At 38.6% G+C, this 27,813-nt stretch overlaps 1 protein-coding gene across 1 annotated transcript; it reads left to right on the top strand.

The window, feature by feature from the left end:
* The first annotated feature begins 838 nt into the window (after positions 1-838).
* LOC134387274 (myosin-1) lies at positions 839-26,819 on the top strand. Its single transcript, XM_063109759.1, has 39 exons — positions 839-869; positions 2,384-2,627; positions 2,722-2,865; positions 2,981-3,137; positions 4,229-4,256; positions 5,068-5,176; positions 5,265-5,357; positions 5,488-5,551; positions 6,198-6,296; positions 6,391-6,494; positions 6,641-6,779; positions 6,991-7,109; positions 7,200-7,349; positions 9,325-9,495; positions 10,280-10,592; positions 10,691-10,764; positions 11,896-11,983; positions 12,066-12,183; positions 12,479-12,602; positions 12,690-12,826; positions 12,925-13,180; positions 14,783-15,025; positions 15,118-15,294; positions 16,132-16,277; positions 16,355-16,445; positions 16,533-16,922; positions 17,522-17,648; positions 19,264-19,382; positions 19,547-19,743; positions 21,445-21,628; positions 21,917-22,082; positions 22,172-22,296; positions 22,686-22,994; positions 23,083-23,286; positions 23,619-23,744; positions 23,832-24,002; positions 24,272-24,376; positions 24,496-24,591; positions 26,560-26,819. Exons 2-39 carry the CDS (start codon positions 2,424-2,426, stop codon positions 26,710-26,712), a joined length of 5,820 nt encoding a protein of 1,939 aa, XP_062965829.1. The 5' UTR covers positions 839-869; positions 2,384-2,423; the 3' UTR covers positions 26,713-26,819.
* Positions 26,820-27,813: the final 994 nt, after the last annotated feature.

The raw sequence follows: 27,813 nt of genomic DNA, 5'->3' as shown, positions 1-27,813 counted from the left end.
CAGAGACAGCTGAAGGAAACAAACAAACAAAAAAACTTTGTGAAGCACGTTTCAAAATTAAATTTCCCAGCATCCTTGAAAAGGCAAAATAAATTGCAAAAAAAAAAAAAAAAAAATCATTCAGGCCTCTTGGAAGGAACCAACAATCTTTTAATAGCATTTTGCTAAAGAGCAGAAACTTTCCTCCAGTATAATATCCGCAATTGTGCAGGCAGTTGAAAAGACCTCACACAGGCGACTCGATGAAACAGAAGAGCAGTAGGCAACAAACTCCAGGGATTCCAGAACTTAGCTGTCTTTGAAACAACACCTTACATTATTCCAAAGGCAGATCACTTTCAGACTGCCAACAACCCAAATTATTTATAGGAGATGGATTCATATACTTAACCCAATGTGAGAGGAAATATTTCTAATTATATCCAAACATCTTTAATATGAGGGGAATTAGGCTTGGAGACCTTCAATGCCAAAAACATGTTTTGCCAAATATGTTTTAAGAAAGAGGAGGAGGGTACGTGTTTTCCATATTTGATCCTATAAAAGGACCCTTGGAATGAGTATGACTTGTCTTTCCTCATAAAGCTTCAAGGTGAGTGTGTATGAGGACAGGCTCTGTCTGCAGGTCAGTGCGGGATGTCTGGCTGCCCAAGTGCATGCCACATATCCTGGCTCTCGCTGCCCTGGCAGCACTGCCAGTGAAGCACCAACTTACTCCATAGCAATTTTAATTACATGTCATAGGCTTCCCAGTCATTTCCTAGTTCCCAGTTAAATATTATGCTATTATTAGGAATTACTAGACTTTAATCAGAAAAAAATGCTCTTTTTCTTACAGTTCTGACCCACTTCAAAGTTGCATCTCTAAGGTAAGACCCTGACTTTTTTTTTTTCTCATTCCTCATAGAGTACAAGGAATCTTCTGTGGCAGTCTGGAGAGTGACTGGGCAGGTTAAAAATAAAAGCATTTCAATTTCATGGCTGATCATGCTTCTCTTGAAAAACTCTAAGGGGGAACTTTAGAAACTGGTTCTTTTTAACTCATATTCTTTGGAATATGCAAAAATGCTTTCTCTGAGTCTTTGGGAATTTTATACACATTTTTTTTTTTTTTTTGATTTCCAGCATCATAGTTTTTCTTTTAAGTGATTGCTTCACAACATTCAATGCAACATTCCAGGATGTTATTCATTTATAGACAAAATGTAAATTTTCTATACTATGGTTTTTACTCAGCTCTATATAATACAAAAAAATTGCAATGATGTCTAAATGGTTAAATAGAATAGTCTGGATCCTTGCCTTGGAAAAGTTGCTTAAATTTTCATGTTGCTTCATAATCTGTAAAATGGAAATTAAAAAATATGTATATGATATGAAAAAATGATTGTGAGCGTTTTCAGTAAGACAAAGAATTTTAATAGTGTTATCTGAGTCACTGTAGTTTGAATGGAAAAATATGAGAAGTTGACCCAAGTGAGCTTTCCTGGAAAAAGCATCTGTATTATTATAAAATAGATTATATGTGATGATTATTGACAGGATTAACAAATGCTAGTTAAAGTGGCAAGAGATGGATCTTGAAAGATTTTTGTGAAATTTTATGAGAATATTAGTAATAGAGCAAGAAAATATAGGTAATAATGTTTTATAATAAATCTTGGAGAAATGCTAAAGATTGGTGAAGAAGCCAAGTTTGTAAAAATTATAATACAGGGACAAGAGAAATTGATGTGTCATAGAATATTTTTTAACAAAACAATGCAAAACAAATCTCTTCACCTTTTCACTTTCCTTTATATTAAGTCTTCTTTATAACTCCCAAGTCTATAATGAAAAGATTTTCACTATATACAAAATAGTTTCTAAAATTTTAGCAACATATTCCTATTGTTTTTTTAATTCACAAAGTCAGCTTTGAGCCCTTCTCTGTATCCAGCACATGTCCTAAGAGGTGTGAAGGATGCCATAGAAAGAAGAGTGCTCCCTGCCTGCAAGGTTCTTATAGTCTGGTTGGGAAGATAAGAGCTATAAGTGAAAGGACGAAAGACCATCCAGCCATCATCTAGCTTTGCATTCTACATAAGCCAATGATAGGCAGTTTATAAAGATTAAGACCCATAACAAATGCAACGCAGAAAGCAGCTAAGATATCACAGGAGGTGAGCTAGACAGATCAGTCTCTTTCCAAATGCACAATAAAGTATCTATCAGCACTGGCACAGAACAAGCAGGCTGGCATTTCACTCTCAACCAAGCCAGGGAACTGATCATACCCAACACAATGCTAAGCACTCAAATGTCCAGCGAATTTTTTAAAAAATGTTTAATGTTAATCTAATGGTCCAGTTTTTGAATTTGCATAATTTTCTTCCTTTGCCAGGCAGGGTCCTTAACTGGGCTGCCATCAATAACCCGCAGCCATGAGTTCTGATGCTGACATGGCTGTTTTTGGGGAGGCTGCTCCTTACCTCCGAAAGTCTGAAAAGGAGCGCATTGAGGCCCAGAATAGGCCCTTTGATGCCAAGACTTCTGTCTTTGTGGTGGAGCCCAAGGAATCCTTTGTCAAAGGGACTGTCCAGAGCAAAGAATCAGGGAAAGTGACAGTGAAGACCGAAGCAGGAGCAGTGAGTAGAGTCCCAGGAGCCTGCCACATTTTACTGATTCTTTTTTTGTTTGGTAACAAAATTGACATAAACCATTATCCTTCCTGTTTACCAGACTCTGACAGTTAAGGATGATCAGGTCTTCCCCATGAACCCTCCCAAATTTGACAAGATCGAGGACATGGCCATGATGACTCACCTGCACGAGCCTGCTGTGCTGTATAACCTCAAAGAGCGCTATGCAGCCTGGATGATCTACGTGAGTTCTTTCTCATGGCCTCTACTCATGTGAGTAGCTCATATGTTCAGTGAAAAATGGTAGGTTAATGTTCCCATTAAATAATTATATTTCTCTTTTACTTTTTCTGGTGCAGACCTACTCAGGCCTATTCTGTGTCACTGTCAATCCCTACAAGTGGCTGCCAGTGTATAATGCAGAAGTGGTGACAGCCTACCGAGGCAAAAAGCGCCAGGAGGCCCCACCCCACATCTTCTCCATCTCTGACAATGCCTATCAGTTCATGCTGACTGGTGAGTGGCTCATCTGGTTTTTTCATATGGATTATTTTACCATCCATAATCACAAAATATTAGAGTTAAAAAGATCTTTAGAAATAATCTAATCCAACACCGTGGATATTTAGAAGAGGTGACTAAAGAACAGAGAGGTAAATACTATCAAAACTGGGCCTCAAACTCAGCTCTCCTGTTTCTGCCTCCATGATTTTACCAGACCATGCTACTGCTCCATCCCAATTAAGTTAATTTGTTTATAGTCTCCTTGCTTGAGAAGGCATGATTTCTTTTATATATTTAAGTAATAAGAGTAAGATTAAGTAACAAATGAGTCATGAATCGTCTGAATAGAAATGCAAAATATATGTTCAATCTTTTTAGTGCCTTAGTTTCTTACTGATTATAAATTCAATACATTCAGAAGTATTATCTCTTTAAAGTCATCAGAGTACATCTCAGAGATGATATCCTCTCCTTGAATGAAGATGATGTTTTGGGAATATGTGCATATAAACACAAGTCATTCTTTTCCCCCCTTTAAAAGGATTTTATTTTGATTGAGGCACCTTGTTTTACCTGATCCTCCTTTAACATGATGGAAAATATTTGGGAAGGCTGATCATAGTTAGGGTTGCAGTTTGTGGCTATAGACAAAGAATTTTTTTTTATATTGTGAGACCAATTGACCCATTTAGAAACTAAATCTCAACCTTGGCTTAATTAACATTATTTAAGCCTATTAAATCACAGTCCAAACACTTAGCATATTATGCATTTTTCTGTTATATGCATTAATGAGCAGACAGCATGCTACTGAAATCTACAAATGACAGCTAGGGAAGGCTTTGGAGTATACTGTTCTTTATATTAAACCAACAGGACACACCTCCTGTGGTGACTTAAGGCATTTAAGCTATGACAACATTTTTTTATGTTTCTCTTAATTAAAGAGACTTAAGAATAATACCATGTATAACTTTACAATAACATATTTTAAAACTCCATTGAAAATATGACACAAACTCAAATGCCTTAAGTGTTTCCCTATGACAAGTTTTGTTTATATAGCAGATGTATATGCTGATCGTCCATTGTTTTTCTTCTAGATCGGGAAAATCAGTCTATCCTAATCACGTATGTATTCTTGTTCTGAAACTTACTGCTATTTTATTTTCACTGGGAAAATGACAAGCCAAAAGAAGAATCTACCTGATGCCCCCATATTAAAGCAATGACATGGTCAGCCTGGAACTAGATACTGTTTTAGCTTTACTGTAGGGTTTAGATTGAATCAGAATGTAAAACGACAATGCTGCTAAATACCTCATTTGGTTGTCCATTCTTGACAGTTCTACGGAACTTTCCTGGGGGTAGGGGATGTAAAACGCCTTCTCTGAGCATGGCCAGAGCCCGCTGTAGGGCAGTCAGCAGCATACAGCCTTCTGAAAGTACAGCAGTTCGGGAATATTACCAGTGGTTCATTTTTAAGGCCTACATAGGGAATGTCTTCAAAGACCTAACTTGGGCCACATCTCTAGTCTAAGGGAGCTGAAGAACACATGCACATTTCATGGAGTTTTCCTACCAATTGTCTGTCTACTACACAGTTGTTGAGTGGCTGCTTTTGAGTGGCTACAAAGCCCAAGCCTCAGTACCTAGAAAAGAGCCTGGCACATTTTAAGTACTCAAGGAATATGTGTTAAATAAATAATGAATGCATTTTTCTACTTTTTGTCAGTGCAAAGCAACAGAAATAATATGAGCAATAATAATATGAGAAATAATAAATAAAATAACATATAGTGGGCTGAAAAGAAAAATCTACAGGACTCTCTGACAGAGAGATATAAAGACAGATGCATGAAGTAGTAAATACTGAGGGCAGAAGTATTTTCATTTTTCACAGTGCTTAATTTCTCACATGAGTTTGGTCTTTGTTTGACAGCGGAGAATCCGGTGCAGGGAAGACTGTGAACACCAAGCGTGTCATCCAGTACTTTGCAACAATTGCGGTTACTGGGGAGAAGAAAAAAGAGGAACCTGGCAAAACACAGGTAGGTCTGGTGGCCAGAGTCAGAATCGAGACTGTCAGGGCTCAGCAGTCTGCAGCCCCGGATGTGAGAGCTGCTCTTTCCTTTGCAGGGGACTCTGGAAGATCAAATCATCAGCGCCAACCCCCTACTGGAGGCCTTTGGCAACGCCAAGACTGTGAGGAATGACAACTCCTCTCGCTTTGTAAGTCTCTTGGTCACAGAAGGGTCTTCTCTGCCCTTAGATGCCAAAGAAAGCATGTCTGAATTATTTCAATAGCCTCTCTCTTGTGTACTTCAAGTTTTGAATATAACATCATCTTTTTACTTGCAAGGGTAAATTCATCAGGATTCACTTTGGTACTACAGGGAAACTGGCTTCTGCTGATATTGAAACATGTGAGTAACAGGACCTCCTAAATGGAATCCGAGAATGACAAATGATGGTTTGGAGGAACACTTTGCAGCTCCTGCTGAGCTTGGAGCCTGTAAAACACCAGTCTGCTGCCAAACATGCCTGTGGTTAATGCCAGTCTTATCCATAGCCCACAGTATGCTTCACCAATTCCAGTCATGATTCTTTAGGAACTGCCAGAAACTGTTGGGCTTGTCTGAAGTATTCCAGCCTCAGAATGATTTCAAACCTTTCTAAGAAAAAAACTAACACTAGGGGTAAATGAGTTGCTTATCGGTTGAGAATATGTGATTTCTTCCTAGTCTAAGCCTCAATAACCTGTCTATTATAGAGTGACAGGAAACCTTAGGGAGAGAGAAATTTTAAGCCTCAATTATATTCCAAATATCAAGGATCTTCTGCATGAAAAGTGAATATGTCTTGGGCCAATTATGTTTCACTTTCTTGCTAGAGGTGGTAAGAGAAACTGCAGTGGTGTTAGTAGAGGCATAATGGGTGATACCTCATGGGAACATTCAGCTGAAATCTCAAGGGGTCAACAAGATTTAGCTAACGACCCCAAGTTCCAAAATCATTCCAGGCAACTTTGTAATTTTTTTCCCTTAATCCAATGTTTACTATCCATTACAGATCTTTTAGAGAAGTCTAGAGTTACTTTCCAGCTAAAGGCAGAAAGAAGCTATCACATTTTTTATCAGATCATGTCTAACAAGAAGCCAGATCTAATTGGTAAGAAAGAACTTAAATTCACAGGCTAGAAGTTAACATCTTTGTACCAACATCTTCTAATGGAAAATGTATACCCTGAATTCTATGTACCCAGAAATGCTCCTGATCACCACCAACCCATATGACTATGCCTTCGTCAGTCAGGGAGAGATCACAGTTGCCAGCATTGATGACCAAGAAGAGTTGATGGCCACAGATGTAAGTTACACATGGAGTTTTCTTAAAAATATGTATGGGAATGAAAATAATAGACCACTGTGTGTATGGTCAATGATATAGTATACATCTCCTAAATAAATTAGTGTCTTCTGCCCTAAGATTTATCCTCTCATTTCTCCTGGCAGAGTGCCATTGAAATTCTGGGCTTCACTTCTGATGAAAGAGTGTCCATCTATAAGCTCACGGGGGCTGTGATGCATTACGGGAACATGAAATTCAAGCAAAAGCAGCGTGAGGAGCAAGCGGAGCCAGACGGCACCGAAGGTACCAATTGAACCTACATCTGGGTTTAATGAGACAATATAGGCAAAAATGTCCATTCCAAACTCATGTCTCCTTTACAGCTGAGCTTCTGATGAACACATGCAAATTTACCCTCACATAGACTTTCTATAAAGCAATTTACTCAGTTCACCCCCATGAGTTGTGGGGCCCAGAGTAGGTCATGTTGGGTACCTGAATTGTGTCTCTACAGTTGCTGACAAGGCAGCCTATCTCCAGAATCTGAACGCTGCTGACCTGCTCAAAGCCCTGTGCTTCCCCAGGGTCAAGGTTGGCAATGAGTATGTCACCAAAGGCCAGACTGTGCAGCAGGTAAGTGCATGACTTCAATGAATCACAAACATCCCAGGCCTTCACAACATGTATTTAGTAACACCAACAAACATTACTTTATCTGTGAAGGTGTACAATTCAGTAGGTGCTCTGGCCAAAGCCGTCTACGAGAAGATGTTCCTGTGGATGGTCACCCGCATCAACCAGCAGCTGGACACCAAGCAGCCCAGGCAGTACTTCATCGGGGTCTTGGACATTGCTGGATTTGAGATCTTTGATGTGAGTTAGCAGAAATTTTGTAGCAGAGAAGTTTATAAATTTTAATGCAGTCATGCATGAAAAGGGTCTATGAAAAATAGCTGTGGTATAAACTTAACTGACACATGAAAGAGGACCAAAAGACCATGAAAGGGCATGAACTTTTAAATAAGACAGACCTGGATTCACACTCCTGTTCTCTCAACCCTTACCTGTGTGATAATGAAAATTATATCTGACTGATCATTTGGCAAATTCAATTCGGACCTGTAGGTAAAGCACCTAGCACTCCAGATAATACACTCACTTCCGAGATCTTTATGCCAGTTACGAGATTTCTGAATTTAAAGCCCTTCACACCATCACCAAGCACCCAGTCAGTACTCAGGAAATGATAAAGGAGATAATGCGGGTGACAATGGCATAAAAAATGGTGGTGGAGAAGACAATGACAAATTCAAAGAAAGACTTTAAGATTCCTGTCTGTCTAATTAAGGAAAATAAAAATGTGTTTAAATATTAGCATCACCTCTGCAATACCCAGGTAGAGGATGAAAATGACATAAATAAATTCAAATTTGTCTGCCGAAGAATGCCTGCTGCATAGTATAGGAAATAAGGCTACCAAAGTCCTCTCCCTGACAACTCAGATGTGTCTCATTCAGAGATGGGCATTTCTAAACCTCTTTCTATTCATGGACTGATAAAAACTGGATGAAGTTTTCTGAGTTTTAGGCACAACAGCACTTCCAGAAATTCCCAAGCCAACATGGAAAGAGAGGAATATTCTGTCACCAAGCAGGAACAGGAAGAGAAATCTACACTTTCTTAAACAAGAAAACTAATGACAGTGTAAACTTGTAACCTGAGTTCTTTTTAAATAAAAACTTTATTGAGAAATAATTAACCTACAATACATTCACCTATTGAAGCCAATTCAATGGTTTTAGTATATTCACAGATATATGCTACTATCACGACAATTGATTTTAGAACATTTTCATCACCTCAACAAGACACCCCACACCAATTAAGCAGTTATTCCCATTTCCCCCTTCCTCCTTGTGCTGGAAACCACTAATGTACGTTCTATCTCTGGATTTGACTACTCTGGACATTTTACATATGTAATCATACAATATGTGGTCCTTTGTGACTTGCTTCCTTCACTTAGCATGTTTTCCAGGTTCCTCTCTGTTGTAAAATCTTTTTGACTTCTATGTATGGTGATTTCACTCCTAGACAAGGGCGTCCTCAGTTGTGTTTATAGGTACATGTCCTAAATAATAAAGCAGAGCAAGGCTACTCAAGATCTGGGAGTAGTTACAAACACTGGCTCCAGTGTCAAAGTGTTGGGGTCCCTGCCACGCCATTTACTACCATGTTTTACACAGGTTGTACTCAGCCTCTCTAATAGTGTTTCCTTACCTGTGAAATGGGCAAACAATACCACCTCAGAAAGGTGCCTGTGAAGATTAAATGCAATAATTTATACAAAGCTCTCAGCACAGTGTGTTTCATATAGTAAATGTTCAACAAACGTTAGCTGTTGAATTTTTATTCCTTTTATAATAACGACATACAGACCACAGTGACTCAGATCTGGCAAACTTAGCTAGTTATACAGGATAATCATAAAAAGATACATCACTAAGAAACCTCTGATTAACAAAACAGATATCATAAAAACCAAACTTTTTTATTGCACAGAAAAGCATCACTGAGAGCCTGTTTCCTAGTTATTTAAGAAATAATTCTAAGTGTGACAGTTGCAGAAATTTTGCAGCCATCTGCAGGAAAAACAAACAAACAAACAAACAAACAAACAAACAAATAAATAAATGAATGAATAAGAGGAAGTAAGGGGCTTGGTAGAGGCAGGACAAAACCATACCATCCTAAGAGGGCAGTTAGGCTAACCAACAGATCACAGCTCCTTCCAAAGAGAAGCTTTCGTTATAAATTGAATGTTAATTTGCATTTTCCACTTATTTAGTTCAACAGCTTCGAGCAGCTGTGCATCAACTTCACCAACGAGAAACTGCAACAGTTTTTCAACCACCACATGTTCGTGCTGGAGCAGGAGGAGTACAAAAAGGAAGGCATCGAGTGGGAGTTCATTGACTTCGGGATGGACCTGGCTGCCTGCATTGAGCTCATCGAGAAGGTTGGCTTGCTTTATTCAGACCACAGATTTCACTGTTGTACAGTATTTAAAAGAAAATAATAAAACTTTGTATATGCTATGATAAAAGATTTCTACTTGTAAGCAAAATCAGGAAAATTCCTTCTTTTGCCAACTCTGAGTTAGGCATTCTGGTAAAAGGAGACTGAATATTTTCTGCAGAGTCCAGAACTCTGCACTTACCCACAGTTTGCAATGCAAAGCCTTACACCTAAAGCCACCTTTTCTTATAAAAAGTATCGACTGGAATATTTTTTACTTATTATTTCTTTGTCATCTTACATTCATTATTACTGGCATTTGAAGTATGAATTTCTAGTACTTTAAAGCAGAGGCTTTAAAACTCCAGTTGTGCCAAAGACTCACCAACAGTACTCAATACAAGTGCAGGTTTTCCTAATCTTATCCCTAAAAATACTTCTTGGTAAATGTGGGACAAAACCTTGGAATCTGCATTATCAAGTGATTCTCATGCAGATAATTTCCAAGTCATGCTTGGAGAAATATTGTTCTACCCATCTGGGGTAAAGACACAAACCCATTAGAGCATGACCCTCATCTATCTTACTCTGTCATATCCTACAGTCTGGCACAGCACTTGGCTCTTGATAGGCACCCAATAAATATTTGTTAAATTAATGACTTCTGACCGAAAGGATGGATTTTCATGAACTCTACAAACTTAGGATCAATTTATTCAAATGGGATCATTAATGTCACATTAATGGCAGAATTCAAATGGTTTTGTTTATTTTCATTCTTCCAGCCTATGGGCATCTTCTCCATCCTGGAAGAGGAATGCATGTTCCCCAAGGCAACAGACACCTCCTTCAAGAACAAGCTGTATGAACAGCATCTTGGAAAGTCTGCCAACTTCCAGAAGCCCAAGCCTGCCAAAGGCAAAACTGAGGCCCACTTCTCGCTGGTGCACTACGCCGGCACCGTGGACTACAACATCACTGGCTGGCTTGACAAGAACAAGGACCCCCTGAATGAGACTGTGGTTGGGCTGTACCAGAAGTCTTCACTGAAAACTCTTGCTTACCTCTTCTCTGGGGCAGCAGCAGCAGCTGAAGCAGGTAATTTTCAACAGAATTAATCATTTACTTGATTTCTAAAACATAAACAGAGAATGCCTGTCCTATGATTGCTTGTGCTTTTTTTTTGCTCTCCTCAGAGGCTGGCGGTGGTGGAAAGAAAGGTGGTAAGAAGAAGGGTTCTTCCTTCCAGACGGTATCTGCTCTCTTCAGGGTACACACTTTATTTTCTCTCTCTAATTAGATTTAGAGTTTTAAATTTTACTCTATTGTGTGGGGAAGGGAAAGTAATCTTGCAAGGATTCTAGAACTGGATGTGGCTCAAGAGCTAGGTCAGCTGCTAGTAGTAGAACTGAGTTGTAGGGAGCTTTGGGATAGTTTAGGAAGAGATACTTCAGTATTTTGAAGATACAGGAGTCAGGAGGGATGAGACTGAGATGCAGAGTCAGTATCAAATGACAAAATTCAATTTGGGGGCCTGGGAATGAGGTCATTTGACACTTAAAAGACGCCACTGGGATAGGATTAAGTATAGCAGGAGATTTGCTTGAGGCTTTGGGAGCCTCTAAGCAATTTAGATACTTAAGTATATTTTGATATAGAATGGAAATGAGTAGATTTTGAAACTTGAAGACAGAAGAATAGTGGGACTTAGAGGCTGAGTCAAAAGAAGGAAATAAAAAAGCAGATGTGATGAGAAATAGATCATTGAGGAAAATTTACTTTTATTTTGGCAGTCCCATTTCTAGTCCCACCTCTAATAGCAGAAGCTCTAGTTAGTCTGCAAAGCCAGGATTTCCATAGGATGAAAAACTTTTCACACTTCGTAACAAGGCTGTCAGTCTTCTGCCAATTCCTAGAATGAGGCATTAAAAGGACACTTTCTATGGAATCAGCAGGAGGACATAGTTCTGTATCTATGACAAGGAATTAGCATTTGATAGAGAGGCAGATACAATTGAAAGTCAGATAAAGAAAGAAATGGGAGACATGGAAGAAGATGTTGAATTACTAGTAAAACCAAACCACATATCTAAAGAGTGGGTGGAGTATTTCTATGCATTTAGAGTGTCATAGTAAATTTACAACATATGCTAGGAAATTCAACAGCAGGAACAATCACTTCTACAGCCAGTTTTTAAAAAAAGTTTATAATGTACAAAAATAGAAAATAGAAGGGCATGTTGAGAATGTGGAAATTCTAGAGAAAACTCCTTGAAAATTCAAATTTAGATACTATTCATTAGAATCAAGCCAGTGTCATGGATCATGATAATTAGGTCCATAAACATGAATGTATGAAAACAATGCATTTATTAAACCAAATTTTCATATGATTCCACAGGAGAATTTGAATAAGCTGATGACCAACTTGAGGAGCACCCACCCCCACTTTGTACGATGTATCATCCCCAATGAAACTAAAACACCTGGTAAGACATTTCTGATATCCAAACAAGCTCCAGTGTGTCTGCTTTAGACCATGTAATCCAGCACGTGTATTCTCTCTTTTAGGTGCCATGGAGCACGAACTTGTCCTGCACCAGCTGAGGTGTAATGGTGTGCTGGAAGGCATCCGCATCTGCAGGAAAGGGTTCCCAAGCAGAATCCTTTATGCAGACTTCAAACAGAGGTCAGACATTCTCACTGTGAATTGTTTTAAGAGGTTTTTGTTACTTTATTGAATTTTTTAAAGAATCCTCTATACCATCTATTAAAATTAAAGGGAAGAGAAACAAACTTAACATTCTGTATTGACAAATAAAAAGTCTTAAGTCCTTTGAATATACAGAGAATAGATAAAGGGGCAGAGACATAATTTCTTGTTTACTTTAGACTACCCAATGGCTATGTTGTTTCTATAGTTGGGCAGGAAGATTTCTTATCAATAACAGCAGCTATATCATTTATTTGTTTGGTTTAAATAGATACAAGGTATTAAATGCAAGTGCCATCCCTGAAGGACAATTCATCGACAGCAAGAAGGCTTCTGAGAAGCTTCTTGGGTCCATTGATGTTGACCATACCCAGTATAAATTTGGTCACACCAAGGTAATATGCTCTAAATCTGACCTGATGCCATTCCTGCCCTTTGAATTTTATGTACAGTTTCTGATCTGCAACTCTGCCCATGTATAGGTTTTTTTCAAAGCTGGTCTTCTGGGGCTTCTAGAGGAGATGAGAGATGACAAGCTGGCCCAGCTGATGACCCGAACCCAGGCCAGGTGCAGAGGGTTCTTGGCAAGAGTGGAGTACAGGAAGATGGTGGAGAGAAGGTATTAATAAGGTTACTTTACTTAGCCCCATCAGTCTAGGCCTCTTAATTCTGCTTTCTGTTATAATCTGACTTTGAACATTTCTGTTCCTATGACAGAGAGTCCATCTTCTGCATCCAGTACAATGTCCGTGCCTTCATGAATGTGAAGCACTGGCCCTGGATGAAGCTATATTTCAAGATCAAGCCCCTCCTTAAGAGTGCAGAAACAGAGAAGGAGATGGCCAACATGAAGGAAGAATTTGAAAAAACCAAAGAAAGCCTCGCAAAGTCTGAGGCCAAAAGAAAAGAGCTAGAAGAAAAAATGGTTGCACTGATGCAAGAGAAAAATGACCTGCAACTTCAGGTTCAAGCTGTGAGTGTCAGAATCCATTTCCTGCACTCTGATGCTTAAATTTCAGTTGAGTGATCACTATGGAAAGATTTAGATTCCAAATAACTATAGGACTGATTATTAATCTTTCCTAATCCACAACTCATTAGAATATTCTATAAAACTTCGCATACAATATTACTAAAAATCACTGTGATAGGATTCCTTGTTGTCAAGAAGGAAAAATTAAAAACATCTTTCCTTTCCTCCTGTTGCTTTTTCTAGTAGAATGTAGATAAGATATAAGGTGAGATTTGCTCCCTATGGTTATTCCTACAAGAAATGCAAATATGAGCAAGGAAAAGAGAACAATATGAGCAAGGAAAAGAGAAGCATGAGAAGACTTTGTAATGAAACCATGTCAACTTGAAACCAATATTCTGAATTTTTATATGTAGAGTCCCCCAGCAACTTTCTGCTCTTCTTTGTATTTAGAAACTTTCTAGTACTTGAAATAATAGGATCATGGCAAGGATGATGGCAATGCTTTCTATACATAATGTCAATTTTTATGCAAAGCATGAGAGATGGGGGTGATTTTCTCATTCTGATGTCCCAATAAATATCCAGAGTCTTGGGGAGAAATATTTGATCTAGGGCCACTATCTAACCTATTTTTGTGACCCAAATGACAAGAGAGTTCAGTTGTTGCCACCAAAATCAACAAGAGAAACATTAACAGTTACCCTCTCGTGGTCTGAATTTTGAAGGAGAATCAATTAGTCCCATTGGGCCTATAGGTTTTGGACACAAAATTAGAAAACTTAAAGAAAGATGAATTGCAAATACCTACTACGTTGGCACTGTGACTTTCCTGTACTTTGTGGAGATCAAAGTTGTCCAAATTGAGGAGAAGTTCATTAAGCCTTCAAGAATTGAAAAATAATTGAAGGGGGTATCTAAGCTTGATCCAAGCATACTCCTATCCTTTGAGTACAGTATGACCTCTTTTCAACAGTATCCCATAGAACATCCATTTAATAAATATTTGATAAGTTCCAGACACTAGGAATACAACTTCGAGTAAGATACATGTCCCTAATGTCACAGAATTTATATTCCAATTCCCACTTCTTCTCATGAGAAATGTGCTTGCTCATTCTCAAGGCACCACCTTTTACCATGTGCCATTCACTTTAGTGCTTCCCAGTGCTCCCTTTAGTCCCAGACTGTTACAGGAGGACCTCTCTTCCCTTTAAGTCACTTTTCTGATATGACCCCTCCCTCCCAGAAACTTGCAAGATACACAATCCTTTAGTTTCTTGGATTTTCACATACTAAACTTTTCTGAAAATAAATATTAAATAAAGAATATTGACTGATCTGAAATTATATATCAACACACATATAGTTTATAGTACATATAATTGTAACATAATTTCACCAGGAATTGTGACTTAAATTCCTTTTTTTATCTCCAGTGTCATAACAAATGCCCAATAAATATTTTCTGAATGGTGTAAAGCTAACAAAAACTAACCTGAGGCCTTAAAACATAATTTACTTGCTCAGTTTCAAAACGTTAAGAAAACCTGAAAATGTCCAGGGAACTAAAATCTGAAAGTATCTATTTTCTCTTCTCAGGAAGCAGACAGCTTGGCTGATGCAGAGGAAAGATGTGACCAGCTGATCAAAACCAAAATCCAGCTTGAGGCCAAGATCAAAGAGGTGACGGAGAGAGCTGAGGATGAGGAAGAGATCAATGCTGAGCTGACAGCCAAGAAGAGGAAACTGGAGGATGAATGCTCAGAACTGAAGAAAGACATTGATGACCTTGAGCTGACCCTGGCCAAGGTTGAGAAGGAGAAACATGCCACAGAGAACAAGGTAAGAATCCTATTCTGCTGTACTATATGGAGGTTCTGCCAACCCACTGAGCTTCTTTATAGCAGAGATCATCTCTTTCTTGATTTTCGTAGGTAAAAAACCTCACAGAAGAGATGGCAGGCCTGGATGAAACCATCGCCAAGCTGACCAAGGAGAAGAAAGCCCTCCAAGAGGCCCACCAGCAGACCCTGGATGACCTGCAGGCAGAAGAGGACAAAGTCAACACCCTGACCAAAGCTAAAATCAAGCTAGAACAGCAAGTGGATGATGTAAGCCTAATATCATACAAAAATAACTTCTTATTTTGTAACTAAGTAAGACGTGAGTTTGTGTTCTTATGATGTAAAGCATACTTATCAAGTGCCTCCTTTGTGTAAGTAATATAGACCATCATGCTTGCTACAAGAACTAAGATGTATACACAAGAAATAAAAATAAAATTTCTAAAGAAAGTTAGCTGTGAGTAACAGACAATATGGGTAAAAAGAATTAAGGGAGAGGAAGTTTAGCACGTTCACCAAGAAAAGCTATACAACCCAAAAAGGTCTGTAGCTGGGCTTGAAATTGAGTGTCTATGGGAAGATATTAGAAAGGGGAGGGTGTTCTAAGCAGGGAGCACAGTAACAGCAAAGAGTAATAATTACCAGTAAGGTTTTCTCTCACGGGGACTAAGGGGACTCTGAATAAGAAATACAGGAGATAAATTTTTAATTTTAAACATGATCTGATATTAAATAGAGAACCCAGTATAGATGTCTGAGTAAGAGAGCCATTAACAAAGGTCATGTTTGAAAATATTACCACGGTGTCCATCCTTGTGGTAAAGCATTGATCACGATGGATTCCAGTGGGAAGATTAAAAACGCACGATGCCTCACTAGTAGTTCATTGCAATAATGTGGTAATTAGGCACATTTCCCCTTTTAAATGATGAATCCTTGGACTAGGTAAATAGCAACAAGAATGGAATTAATGAAACAAATCTACCTAATTCATAAAAAAATAAAAATAGCTTGCTGATCAGATATGAATTAATGTTTAAAAGCTCAACCTGGGACAAAAGGTGGTTACCACTCCAGGAACTGTATTCAATTATTCACTTTTAGCTTGAAGGCTCTTTGGAACAAGAAAAGAAAATCCGGATGGATCTAGAAAGAGCAAAGAGGAAACTGGAGGGAGACCTTAAATTGGCCCAAGAATCCATCATGGATGTAGAAAATGACAAACAACAACTTGATGAAAAGCTTAAAAAGTAAGCACTGAGGACAAAATTTTCATGGAGAAATTACTATTAATATTTCTGTGACTGACAAAGTGATTTTCTAATAGGAAAGAGTTTGAAATGAGCAATCTGCAAAGCAAGATTGAAGATGAACAAGCACTTGGGATGCAGCTGCAGAAGAAGATCAAAGAGTTACAAGTAAGTACCTGATTTCCATCTGTCTAATTTAACATCAAAAAATTATTGACACAAAGAAGCCGAATTTGTATTTTTCACCTTTTCCAGGCCCGCATTGAGGAGCTGGAGGAGGAAATCGAGGCAGAGCGGGCCTCCAGGGCCAAAGCAGAGAAGCAGCGCTCTGACCTCTCCCGGGAACTGGAGGAGATCAGCGAGCGGCTGGAAGAAGCCGGTGGGGCCACTTCGGCCCAGATTGAGATGAACAAGAAGCGGGAGGCTGAGTTCCAGAAAATGCGCAGGGACCTGGAGGAGGCCACCCTGCAGCACGAAGCCACAGCTGCCACCCTGAGGAAGAAGCACGCGGACAGTGTGGCCGAGCTCGGGGAGCAGATCGACAACCTGCAAAGGGTCAAGCAGAAGCTGGAGAAGGAGAAGAGTGAGATGAAGATGGAGATCGATGACCTTGCTAGTAACATGGAGACTGTCTCCAAAGCCAAGGTATAAGCATGATTTAAGTCTTGAAGAGACTTGTGTAGGACAGGAGGGAGAGAACCTTTCAAGAATCATTAGTAAGTGGCAAGAGGAGACTCATGCAATACAAGGCAGGAGCCTGGGGAGATGGAGAACAACCCCAGTGTCCCCACTGTTTGACAATAGCCATACCCTAATAATATGGAGAGTGAAGACTCAAGTTCTTTCAACTAAAAAATACAATTCAACTATACATTTTGAAATTTTTTTTAAATACCTCATTGATTATTGAATTTTTTGTTTTTCCCTTAAGCACAAATATAATTGTTTAGTACATTTAAATATAATTGTACAGTATATCTCATGAGTTGAATCAGTTAGCAAAATTCTCAAATCACAGATAAGACAATGTAGTAAAGACATTAAATTCACAAAGCAATTTGGTGGCAGTATATTTAGACCACGTATCTTTTACTCTTCCTATCACAATCTAAAGCCTCTGTTGTTTCTGTTTGTAAAGAACGTTTATTATCAAAATGGAAGAGTACTGCAGCTCTTATAGAGTGTGTGGGTTATCATGGTCCAAATACTTGCTTGAGATGCCTTCTACCACTTTTTGAATGCAGGGAAACCTCGAAAAGATGTGCCGTACGCTAGAAGATCAACTGAGTGAACTTAAGACCAAGGAAGAAGAGCAGCAGCGGCTGATCAATGACCTCACAGCTCAGAGAGCTCGCCTGCAGACAGAAGCAGGTAGGCCCTTAGTGATATGTGCATGTATATGTATATGCATACAGTATATACATGTATTGAAACAACACACTGTAGCCCATAAACATGTACAAATCAATGTTAAAGTTAAAAAAAAAAAAAAGAATTAGGTAAGTCGTTTGACAGGGTTTACCTTGAATGACAACTTTATCTTGGATGTTCAATTTGCTGAAAAACTCTGTACCGAGTTACTTGAGGTCACTATACGCAAACAGATCCAGGCCCTTTTGTTTTTAAACATTTTAAAGTAGATTTGGCTCTAATCAAAATACAAAGTATAACCTCACAGTATGTCTTTTCACCTTTCAAAATACTTTCACAAGCTATTTGTTACTTTATTTTCCTTATTAGTCTATACAATGTTATCTCCGTTTTAAATATGACAGATTATGGTAGTGATGGAACGACTTGTCCAAGAATGGTTACTCCAGTCTTTCTCCTGAAGATCTGCCAATTGCTGGTAACTAACAGTTAAGTAGGGACATATTCAGGACCACAGCCTAGCTGAGAAGCATTCAAGTGAGGTTGGCAGATTTTTGATTAGCCAAATTGGAGAGTCTCTGCATTTACTTTTCCTCCCACTGACTCACCTGACTTTCTACCAAAGTTCTACCTCCCCAGTTAAGAGGTAACAAGGTGGAAATTTTTTTATGGGCCACTTGGGCTATTAAAGTAATAGGCAAGTCAAAGTGTCGGAGAACCACTCTACTCTTTTCTATTCATCCAAATGTTGTTCTTTCTATAACTAGCCTCAAAATAAGGCTTTCATTATTGTTATACAGGTGGTCAGTACCCTTCATGATAAAGAAAAACTATATTCTCAAGGAATCAAAATGCTCTTTGTAGTTTCTTTTCCTTAATACATGTTTATTCCTAGTAACCCAGTGGTATGAAAAAAATGAAACTTGTGATTCTTATTAAATATCAAAGAGATAAGAGTTCCAGGTAACTAGTTACAAAAATGATGCTGAAAGGTTTTCCTCCTTTTCTAACATAATCTAATATATTTTCTAAATTATGGTGCTTAAAGAATTGAAGACAAATTTAAATGCCATTTAATTTGGGAACTATTAGTTATCCAGAAACCAACCAATTGAGGGATGGAAAGATAACTGATCATTTCTTAATATAAAAATGCTTCCAGGATTTTCTTCTGAATATCACTTCTACTTACAGAGGCAATTGTTCAAAGTCTTCTATTTTCCACAGAATAAATTCTTTGTTTCAATCAACTTTCAATGGAAGGTAAACTAGAACAAAGCTACTGTCTTAGATAAAAAGCACTAGAATATTTTGTTGGTTTGATTTACATTTCTTTCCATATGTTTCTTTATAAATTTCTATTGTGATCAAATAATCTTAAATACTGCCCAAAATCTTTGTGTTGTTTATAAGTGTGGAATCTGCCTCAAAGTTCTCTAAACTTCTCATTTTAACATAGATTTGCTCATCACAGATTTGAAGTGGATGTTAGTGGTTTGTTGTAATCCATGCTCTTCTTTATGTTTCAGACTCAGCTCCCTTTCCCTTGTCTAGTTTTATTTTCAAGCTTTAATTTCCAAAGTAAGTTGACTTTTCTGGATCTTTGTCTTTATAGGTGAATATTCCCGCCACCTAGATGAAAAGGACACATTGGTTTCTCAGCTCTCAAGGGGCAAACAAGCATTCACACAACAGATTGAGGAATTGAAAAGGCAGCTTGAAGAGGAGATAAAGGTGAGCCTACTTGTTCTTGTTTTGTTGTGGTGGTTATCATTGTTTTTGTGGTTATTTGTTTTTTGCTTACTTTTACAGATTTTCTTCTGGTGGCCAATAGAAGCTTAGGGACTAAACATCACTTTAAAGATTTAAAATTAAGTCACCAATCTTTATGTTCTCAGGCCAAGAGTGCTCTGGCTCATGCTCTACAGTCTTCTCGCCATGACTGTGACCTGCTTCGGGAACAGTATGAAGAGGAGCAGGAAGCCAAGGCCGAGCTGCAGAGGGCAATGTCCAAGGCCAACAGTGAGGTTGCCCAGTGGAGGACCAAATACGAGACGGATGCCATCCAGCGCACAGAGGAGCTGGAAGAGGCTAAGTATGTTCTAGACTTAGTTAAAATGGAAACATCTCTGTTAACAGTCAAAGTGCATCAGTTATAAGTACTATATGGGTAAACAGGTCCTCGCTCCTAAAACACATGAAAAACGAGGGGAAAAATGCATGAACATAAACCTAAGCAAGAAAAATAAATACTCTAGGTTGTCTAGGGAAAAAAAAGTTATGCTAGAAGGTAGAAAAAGAAAGGATGTAAGGTAAGAGGAAGCTGAATAATAATTTTTTTAAAAGGGGGAAATTTTGACTTCATTCTATCTCTGCAGGTACAGACAGAATAAATTAATTGTACTCTCCTGTGCCTCTTCTTCCTCTTAGCCACTAACGGAATAATTGGTCCAGGATGACAGTGATGTAAGAGACAAATAATCAGGCTTTAAAGCACAGCTCTTCCTTTTGAGATGTAAACTTATGACTATTTATAGGGGAAAATAGAAATATATTGTTAAAGACTAAAAAGTATGCAGAAAATTCTATAATAAAAAGGAAAACATTGTTTCATATAGGACTAAATATTCAATGCAATTCAAAAGTTGAAGACTGAACTGTAGTAAGAGGGGCAATCTGGACAGGATAGGACCTACTTATTCAACAGAAAGTTTAAGACAAGATCTAGTAATTTATTCTGAGAATAATATACAACCATGTGCTGGAATTAATGTTTTGGTGGATGCCTTAGAAGAGATTCTGAGAGGAACTGTCAAAGCAATATTTATACTGATCCGGGAAAGCTGCTTTTTATTAATGGATTAATGAAAAGTTCACAAAAAATAAGGAATACAATTAAACAGACAAAATCAAGTATATTTTATTTTAATTCAATTCATCCAAAATTTGAGTTCTTAATATGTGTGACAGCCTACAAGAACACAAAGATTAGCAAGGTGCAGACTCTACCTGGTGGGGATTAAAATTAAGTGGAGACACATACATAAATAATAGCAACTCAAGGTATTATTAATATTTTATAAAGGAGGAGCAAACCAGCTACCATGAAGGGTAAAATGTTGGCTCAGTCTTGTCATGGATGCCCTCAAAGCCAGACTATGAAGTACGACAATATCAAAATTTGGGTTGTCTTCAGTATTTGGTGGTTGGAGAATGGGTTTATTAGTCTGTTTTGTGTTGCTTATAACAAAAAACTTGGAACAGGGTAATTTGTAAAGAAAATGAAATTTATTTGCTTACAGTTTCTGAGGCTAGGAAGACCAAAGTCCACCTGGTGGTGGCGACAGTGACCCAGGGGTCTCACATTGCAAGATGGTAGAAGCAGAGAGAGAACAAGAGAGACATACTCTCTTCTTTTAAAGTCCTCAGAATCATGCCCATGACCACTATTTTTAATCCATTCACTACTGCACAGTCCTACAATCCAATCACCTCTTCAGGGCTCCACCTTTCGATTACCATAATAGGATTTCCCACCCTCTTAACAGTCATAGTGGGAGCTAAGTTTATAATACATAAAACTTGGGAGACAGTTCAAGCTTCAATGAGTTTTGGGGGGACATAACTCAATCCACTACAGTGGGGATGAGGTAATACAGAACTGGACCTGAAAAACCAGTTGAGATGCAAAGTATTAAAGAAGTCTGACTGTGGAAAGCACTCACTCATACCCACTTGGAAACATCCAGTTCTGCTCATAGTCATTCACTTCTGTTGTCCATATTTTACTTTTTAGAAAGAAGCTGGCTCAGAGGCTGCAGGATGCTGAGGAACATGTAGAAGCTGTGAACGCCAAATGTGCTTCCCTAGAGAAGACAAAGCAGAGGCTCCAGAATGAAGTGGAGGACCTCATGATTGATGTTGAGAGAACAAATGCTGCCTGTGCAGCCCTGGACAAAAAGCAAAGAAATTTCGATAAGGTATTCCATCCAGTTTCTACTTCCACATTCAACACATGATTAATGATAGCCTGCGACCTTCAGTGTGCCTTCTTCAAGCCAGCTGAAGGCTGTGCTCAGTAGCTCTTGCTCCATTGGTAGGTGTGTGTGCAGCCAGATTGGGGGGGGGGCTTCCTGTGGTTTCTATTTTTCTCATCTATAATTATTTTTCAGTCCCAGATCACCTCAACTCTGAGAGCTGCCAGAATAGATGGCTTTCATCCCATCAAAATTCTCCAATAAATTTCTTGACCATTCCTTGCCTTTCAGATTCTGGCAGAATGGAAACAGAAATATGAAGAAACTCATGCTGAACTTGAAGCTTCTCAAAAGGAGTCCCGCTCCCTCAGCACAGAACTATTCAAGATTAAGAATGCTTATGAGGAATCCTTAGAACAACTTGAAACCTTGAAACGGGAAAATAAGAATTTGCAACGTGAGTATATTTTACCTTTTTTAAAAACAAAATATTTAAAATAATGTTTTCCCTTCTGAATAAATTTCTATATTTTTGTCCATCAACAGAGGAGATTTCTGATCTCACTGAACAGATTGCTGAAGGAGGGAAACGTATCCATGAACTGGAAAAAGTAAAGAAGCAAATTGAGCAAGAAAAGTCTGAAATTCAGTCTGCCTTAGAGGAGGCAGAGGTAAATATTTTATTGTACACTCAAAAATAATTATGAGAGGAACTAGGCTCTACTGAATGCAAGGATCAGTGAATCAAGAGAAATAAAAAATAATTTTTATTCTGTGTACTAAGGATGAGGATGGAAACTTGACCATGCATAACTTTATGTCAGAAACTGTGCTAGAGACTGAGAAAACAGAGATGAATAAGTTAAAGGCCCTGCCCTCAAGGGCACAATCCAGCTAGGGAGATAGAAGCATATAAAACCAATAATAACCCATTGTAGAACTTTCTACAACAATGGCATAAAAATGTATTATGGTAGCACAAAGGTAGGAACTAATTCCTATTTCTAGAATACTGCACACTTCCATTCCCCTACTAATGTCACCTCTCGCTGTCATTAAGGCATCTCTTGAACATGAAGAGGGAAAGATCCTGCGCATCCAGCTTGAGTTGAACCAAGTCAAGTCTGAAGTTGATAGGAAAATCGCTGAAAAGGATGAGGAAATCGACCAGCTGAAGAGAAACCACATTAGAGTCGTAGAGACGATGCAGAGCACGCTGGATGCTGAGATCAGGAGCAGGAATGATGCCATCAGGCTCAAGAAGAAGATGGAGGGAGACCTCAATGAAATGGAAATTCAGCTGAACCATGCCAACCGCATGGCTGCTGAGGCCCTGAAGAACTACAGGAACACCCAAAGTATCCTCAAGGTAAATGGGCCCAAGAGAAAAGTCCCATGATGATCGGGGTGACTGCCACCCTGAGAACATGGTGTCTCAATGACTGTTCATTCCACAGGATACCCAGATCCACCTGGATGATGCTCTCCGGGGCCAGGAGGACCTGAAGGAGCAGCTGGCCATGGTTGAGCGCAGAGCCAACCTGCTGCAGGCCGAGATCGAAGAGCTGCGGGCCACTCTGGAGCAGACGGAGAGGAGCAGGAAAATCGCAGAACAGGAGCTCCTGGATGCCAGTGAGCGTGTCCAGCTCCTACACACCCAGGTGGGGAGAGTAATACAATAGCACAAAATACAAAGAAATGAAAATGAAATTCTTGTTCAAATCTTAGTGCTACTTAGAAATGTTTTATAATGTTTCATGGAGAATAAAGTTTAAAACATTCAATTTCTTTTGGATTAACAATATTTTTGTTTATCTGAACTGTGACATGCAGATTTGATTATCTTTTAAAAATATATTGTTAACTCAGATCATTTATGAAACAAAGAGGAATACTGAGTAGTTGTTTCAATTAGTTTATGAATTCATTAGAATATCAAACATCCTAATTTTGCTGTCATGTACTTAATATTTCAATTTGATATTTTAACCAGAACACCAGCCTGATCAACACTAAGAAGAAGCTGGAGACAGACATTTCCCAAATCCAGGGTGAGATGGAGGACATTGTCCAGGAAGCCCGCAACGCAGAAGAGAAGGCCAAGAAGGCCATCACTGACGTGAGCGGAGGGCAACACCGTGGTGGGCAAACATGAATCGTGCTGTGCTCTCTCCACCGTCTTCACTGATTTGGTTTTACTAATCAGGCCGCCATGATGGCTGAGGAGCTGAAGAAGGAGCAGGACACCAGCGCCCACCTGGAGCGCATGAAGAAGAACCTGGAGCAGACGGTGAAGGACCTGCAGCACCGTCTGGACGAGGCCGAGCAGCTGGCGCTGAAGGGCGGGAAGAAGCAGATCCAGAAACTGGAGGCCAGGGTGGGTCTTGTAATCAGCATGTGTTCCCATCTCATTCCAATGCAATGCACGACTTTGAATACCTGGCACTGCTGGATGATGTGGGGCATGAGATGAAAGACACATACTCCCTGCTGCCTGAGAGCTTATAATGGGGGCAATTAGACTAGGGCATCAAAAACTACATATAAAGCAGAGTAAAAAAAGAATGCAGGTCATTTGAAGAAGCAGAAATTCATTGACCAATTGGATTATACTACCTGTTCTTAAAATGTCCCTCTTCCTTGCAGGTACGGGAACTTGAAGGAGAAGTTGAAAGTGAACAGAAACGCAATGTTGAAGCTGTCAAGGGTCTACGCAAACATGAGAGAAGAGTGAAGGAACTCACCTACCAGGTAAGGAAAATGGCCTGTCTAGGTTTTCAACCCAGTCTGCAAGGGATTGAAAACCATAAGTACAACAAAATGTGATATTTGTACATCCAAGAAACTCAACCTTTAAAATATTATTTCAGACTGAAGAAGACCGCAAGAATGTTCTCAGGCTCCAGGACCTGGTGGACAAACTGCAAGGGAAGGTGAAAGCTTACAAGAGACAAGCTGAGGAAGCGGTGAGTTCAGAACCCCTTGGGGTGATTGGGCAGCCTCCAGTTCTCGGACATCACCAGTCCAGTCTAGGAAAAGGGATGAAAGAAAAGATGAGTAAAATGAGGAAAAATCAAAGAAAAATGACTGAATGAAGGTCTGAGAATGAGAAGAAACTTATCACTTGATGCAGGGAAAATGCTCTAGGGAGGGGAAGAGCAAATATAAAGCTTCTGAGTGCAGAACAGTCTGGTTCAGGAAGCAGAAAGAATAGGAAGAGAGCAGCAGACATGTGCTAGAGTGCTAGGGAGGAGGCAGATCACAGGGTCTTACAGGTAAGAAATCTGTATTTTATTCTTAGCACAACAGGGCAACTGGGAAGCCACAGGAGGGTTTTAAGTTGGGTCAGTCATGATCTGATTTGTATTTTTTTACAAGAATATTATGGCTACTCTGGGGAGAACAGATTACTGGGTAACACAGGTAGGTGCAGAGAAACATATTAGGAATATTTTAAGGAGATTCTGTGGCTTGGGTTAGGGAAGCAGTGGAACAGAAAGAGAGAAGTGGAGAGATTCAAGATATATTTGGGAGGTGAAAATGACAAGATATGCTAGTAGATTGCACTGGGGGGTGAAAGAGAGGAAATCAAAGGGAATTTATCAAGTTTATGGTTTGAGTAATCAGGTGGATTGTATAACACTTACTAACATGGGGAACTAATGAAAGGCCAGATTTGCAGGGCAACAAGGAAATAGGAATTCTGTCTGGGATATATTAAGTGTGAAATGCCATTATATACAAATGAAGTTGTCCAGTAAGTAGTTGAATGTAAGAGTCTAGAGCTCAGAACATCTTGGTTATGTTCAAACTAGTAGATTCTTGGTACTGCACCATATCTCATTTTTCTATCCTGTGATTTGTCTGAAATAATAATTGAATAATATCAATTTTCTAAGTACAGGTACACATACCTACGTATCATAAACGAGATCCTCTGTTCATTAATGGTTTTTATTTTTCCCAAGGCCTCTAAAGTCAAAGAGAAAGAGAAAGAGAGAGAGAGTAGGGGGCAGGAGAAGGAGATGAGGGAAGGAGAGAGAATAAACACCCATATGGGCATACAAACACACACACACACACATCACACACCACACACACACACACACACACACAAGGATACTTCAAAAAGTTCATGGAAAAATAGAATTGAAAGATAATATGAATCCTTCCATGAATTTTGTGAAGTACTGTCATACACTCATACCCACACCTTGGACAAATCACATAACATTTCTCTAGCTCCTAGTTTCCTCAACTATACGAGGAAGATTGGAGGTTCTTTTCAAGCTATTCTATTTAGTGATTCTAAGCTTTATGAATGTTGTAAATTTGAATACCACACTTTGGAGGATTCTTACTGAGACTTTCAAAAAAGAATGATTACTGGAGACTAAACTAGAATTGGGCTTCTCAAATTCATTGCATAATCTCAAATTCAAACATAATCAGACCATTTTAGAAAACAATAAACTTCTTGTTTGGTTTCTAAACTTTATTAAGTGGCAATAATTTATGCTCAAGTGGCAATAATTTATACTCATGTGGCAATAATTTATATTCAAGGCTAATAGTTTGGTGTAATATATATTGTATACCTGCATTTTTATAAAGTCTGACTTCATTATCAGGATTCTGAAAAAAAAGAAAAAGCTGGAAACCTGGCTTATTTCATAGTAGCTCTAAGATATTTAGCTGTTCCAAAAGTTCAGAGACAAATGGCACCTGTCATCCCTTGTCATCCATGAGTTCAAGAAGCATAAGAGGAGCTAATGCAAAAAAAGAACCCCAAAAATTCAAAAACATTTTTCTAGGTTTCTTAAAAGATTTACTAGAATGAATCACTTTTTAATAAAAAGAAATTCAAGACCCATTGACCCAAGAATATAGAAATTCTGCACTTTTGTCTCTCACAAGTGCATTTCAATTCACAGGAGGAACAATCCAACGTCAACCTCTCCAGATTCCGCAAGCTCCAGCACGAGCTGGAGGAGGCTGAGGAACGGGCTGACATTGCAGAGTCCCAGGTCAACAAACTGCGGGTGAAGAGCCGGGAGGTTCACACAAAAATCATAAGTGAAGAGTAATGCATCCAAATCTTAAAAAGTGACCAAAGAAATGCACAAAATGTGAAAATCTTTGTCACTCCATTTTGTACTTTTGACTTTTTGGAGGTAAAAAATTTATCTGCCAAGATCTTGTGAGTATCTTTTTTTCCCTCTGTGTCAATTTATTGTTTATGCATCAAGAAAAGGATTTTAAAAAACCCCACAATATTTTGCTTATATCTTATGGAAAAAGGCATAGTCACCAAGATTAAAACATGAGCTAGGCCAATTCCAGTAAGTGCCACCGTATACATCCCTATGGGAAGCAGGTGAAGCCTGGTGGTGAACCGCCGGCATAAAGAATTAGAATATTTGGTAAACCTCACTTGGCAAAACATCAGCTAGTTTCTGTTAATGAAGTTATTAATATTCTTCATAAAATGATATGAAACACTTTATCCTAAGACTTAGTAAAAATAAAACATTAATTACCTACATAAAATTAAAAGAAAAAGTTAAAAAAACAGGACTAAATACTTTAAAAAAAATATTTAAAATGCAAACCACTTGGGAAGAAAATATGCTCTGTAGGTTTTCTTGTCCTTTTTAAATATAAGAGATTTTTAGCTTTTTGTTATCTACAGATGCTTAGTTCTTTGTTTTATCGAGCCTCCTCCCTGGTTATCATATTAGAATGGTAAAGAAGAGTTAAGAATGAATATGTTTCTAATATTTGTTCTTCTATCTCCTTAGAAACTTCTGTGTCCTACAGGGCTTTCTCCCAGTACTTTTGATAGCAATAAGTCAATTAATAATTTTTTAAAGTCAGTTCCATACCCTCATTATTTTATATTTAGATTTCTACCTTATGACTTTCTGAGTGCTATGGCAATTATTACCATTACTATTGTAACTGCCATTACTAGCACATGTTCACATGTGTACTGAGGATAGCATGTGCCTTCTATTTATGTCAATTTTTAATCGACAGTGAGCAAGTAAAACAGCAAGTATCTTGTAAATTAGGGATATAATAAAGGTCTTCGGAGAATAGTACACAACCTATTTAAAAGGAATGATATATGATTTTTTTAATCTCCTCATCCAGTAGGTTAAATTATCTAGTCACAAACTGCTGGA

The sequence above is a fragment of the Cynocephalus volans genome, chromosome 10, assembly GCF_027409185.1.
Source record: "Cynocephalus volans isolate mCynVol1 chromosome 10, mCynVol1.pri, whole genome shotgun sequence".
Classification (NCBI taxonomy): Eukaryota; Metazoa; Chordata; class Mammalia; order Dermoptera; family Cynocephalidae; genus Cynocephalus; species Cynocephalus volans.
This window is presented reverse-complemented; position numbering and strand designations above follow the sequence as displayed.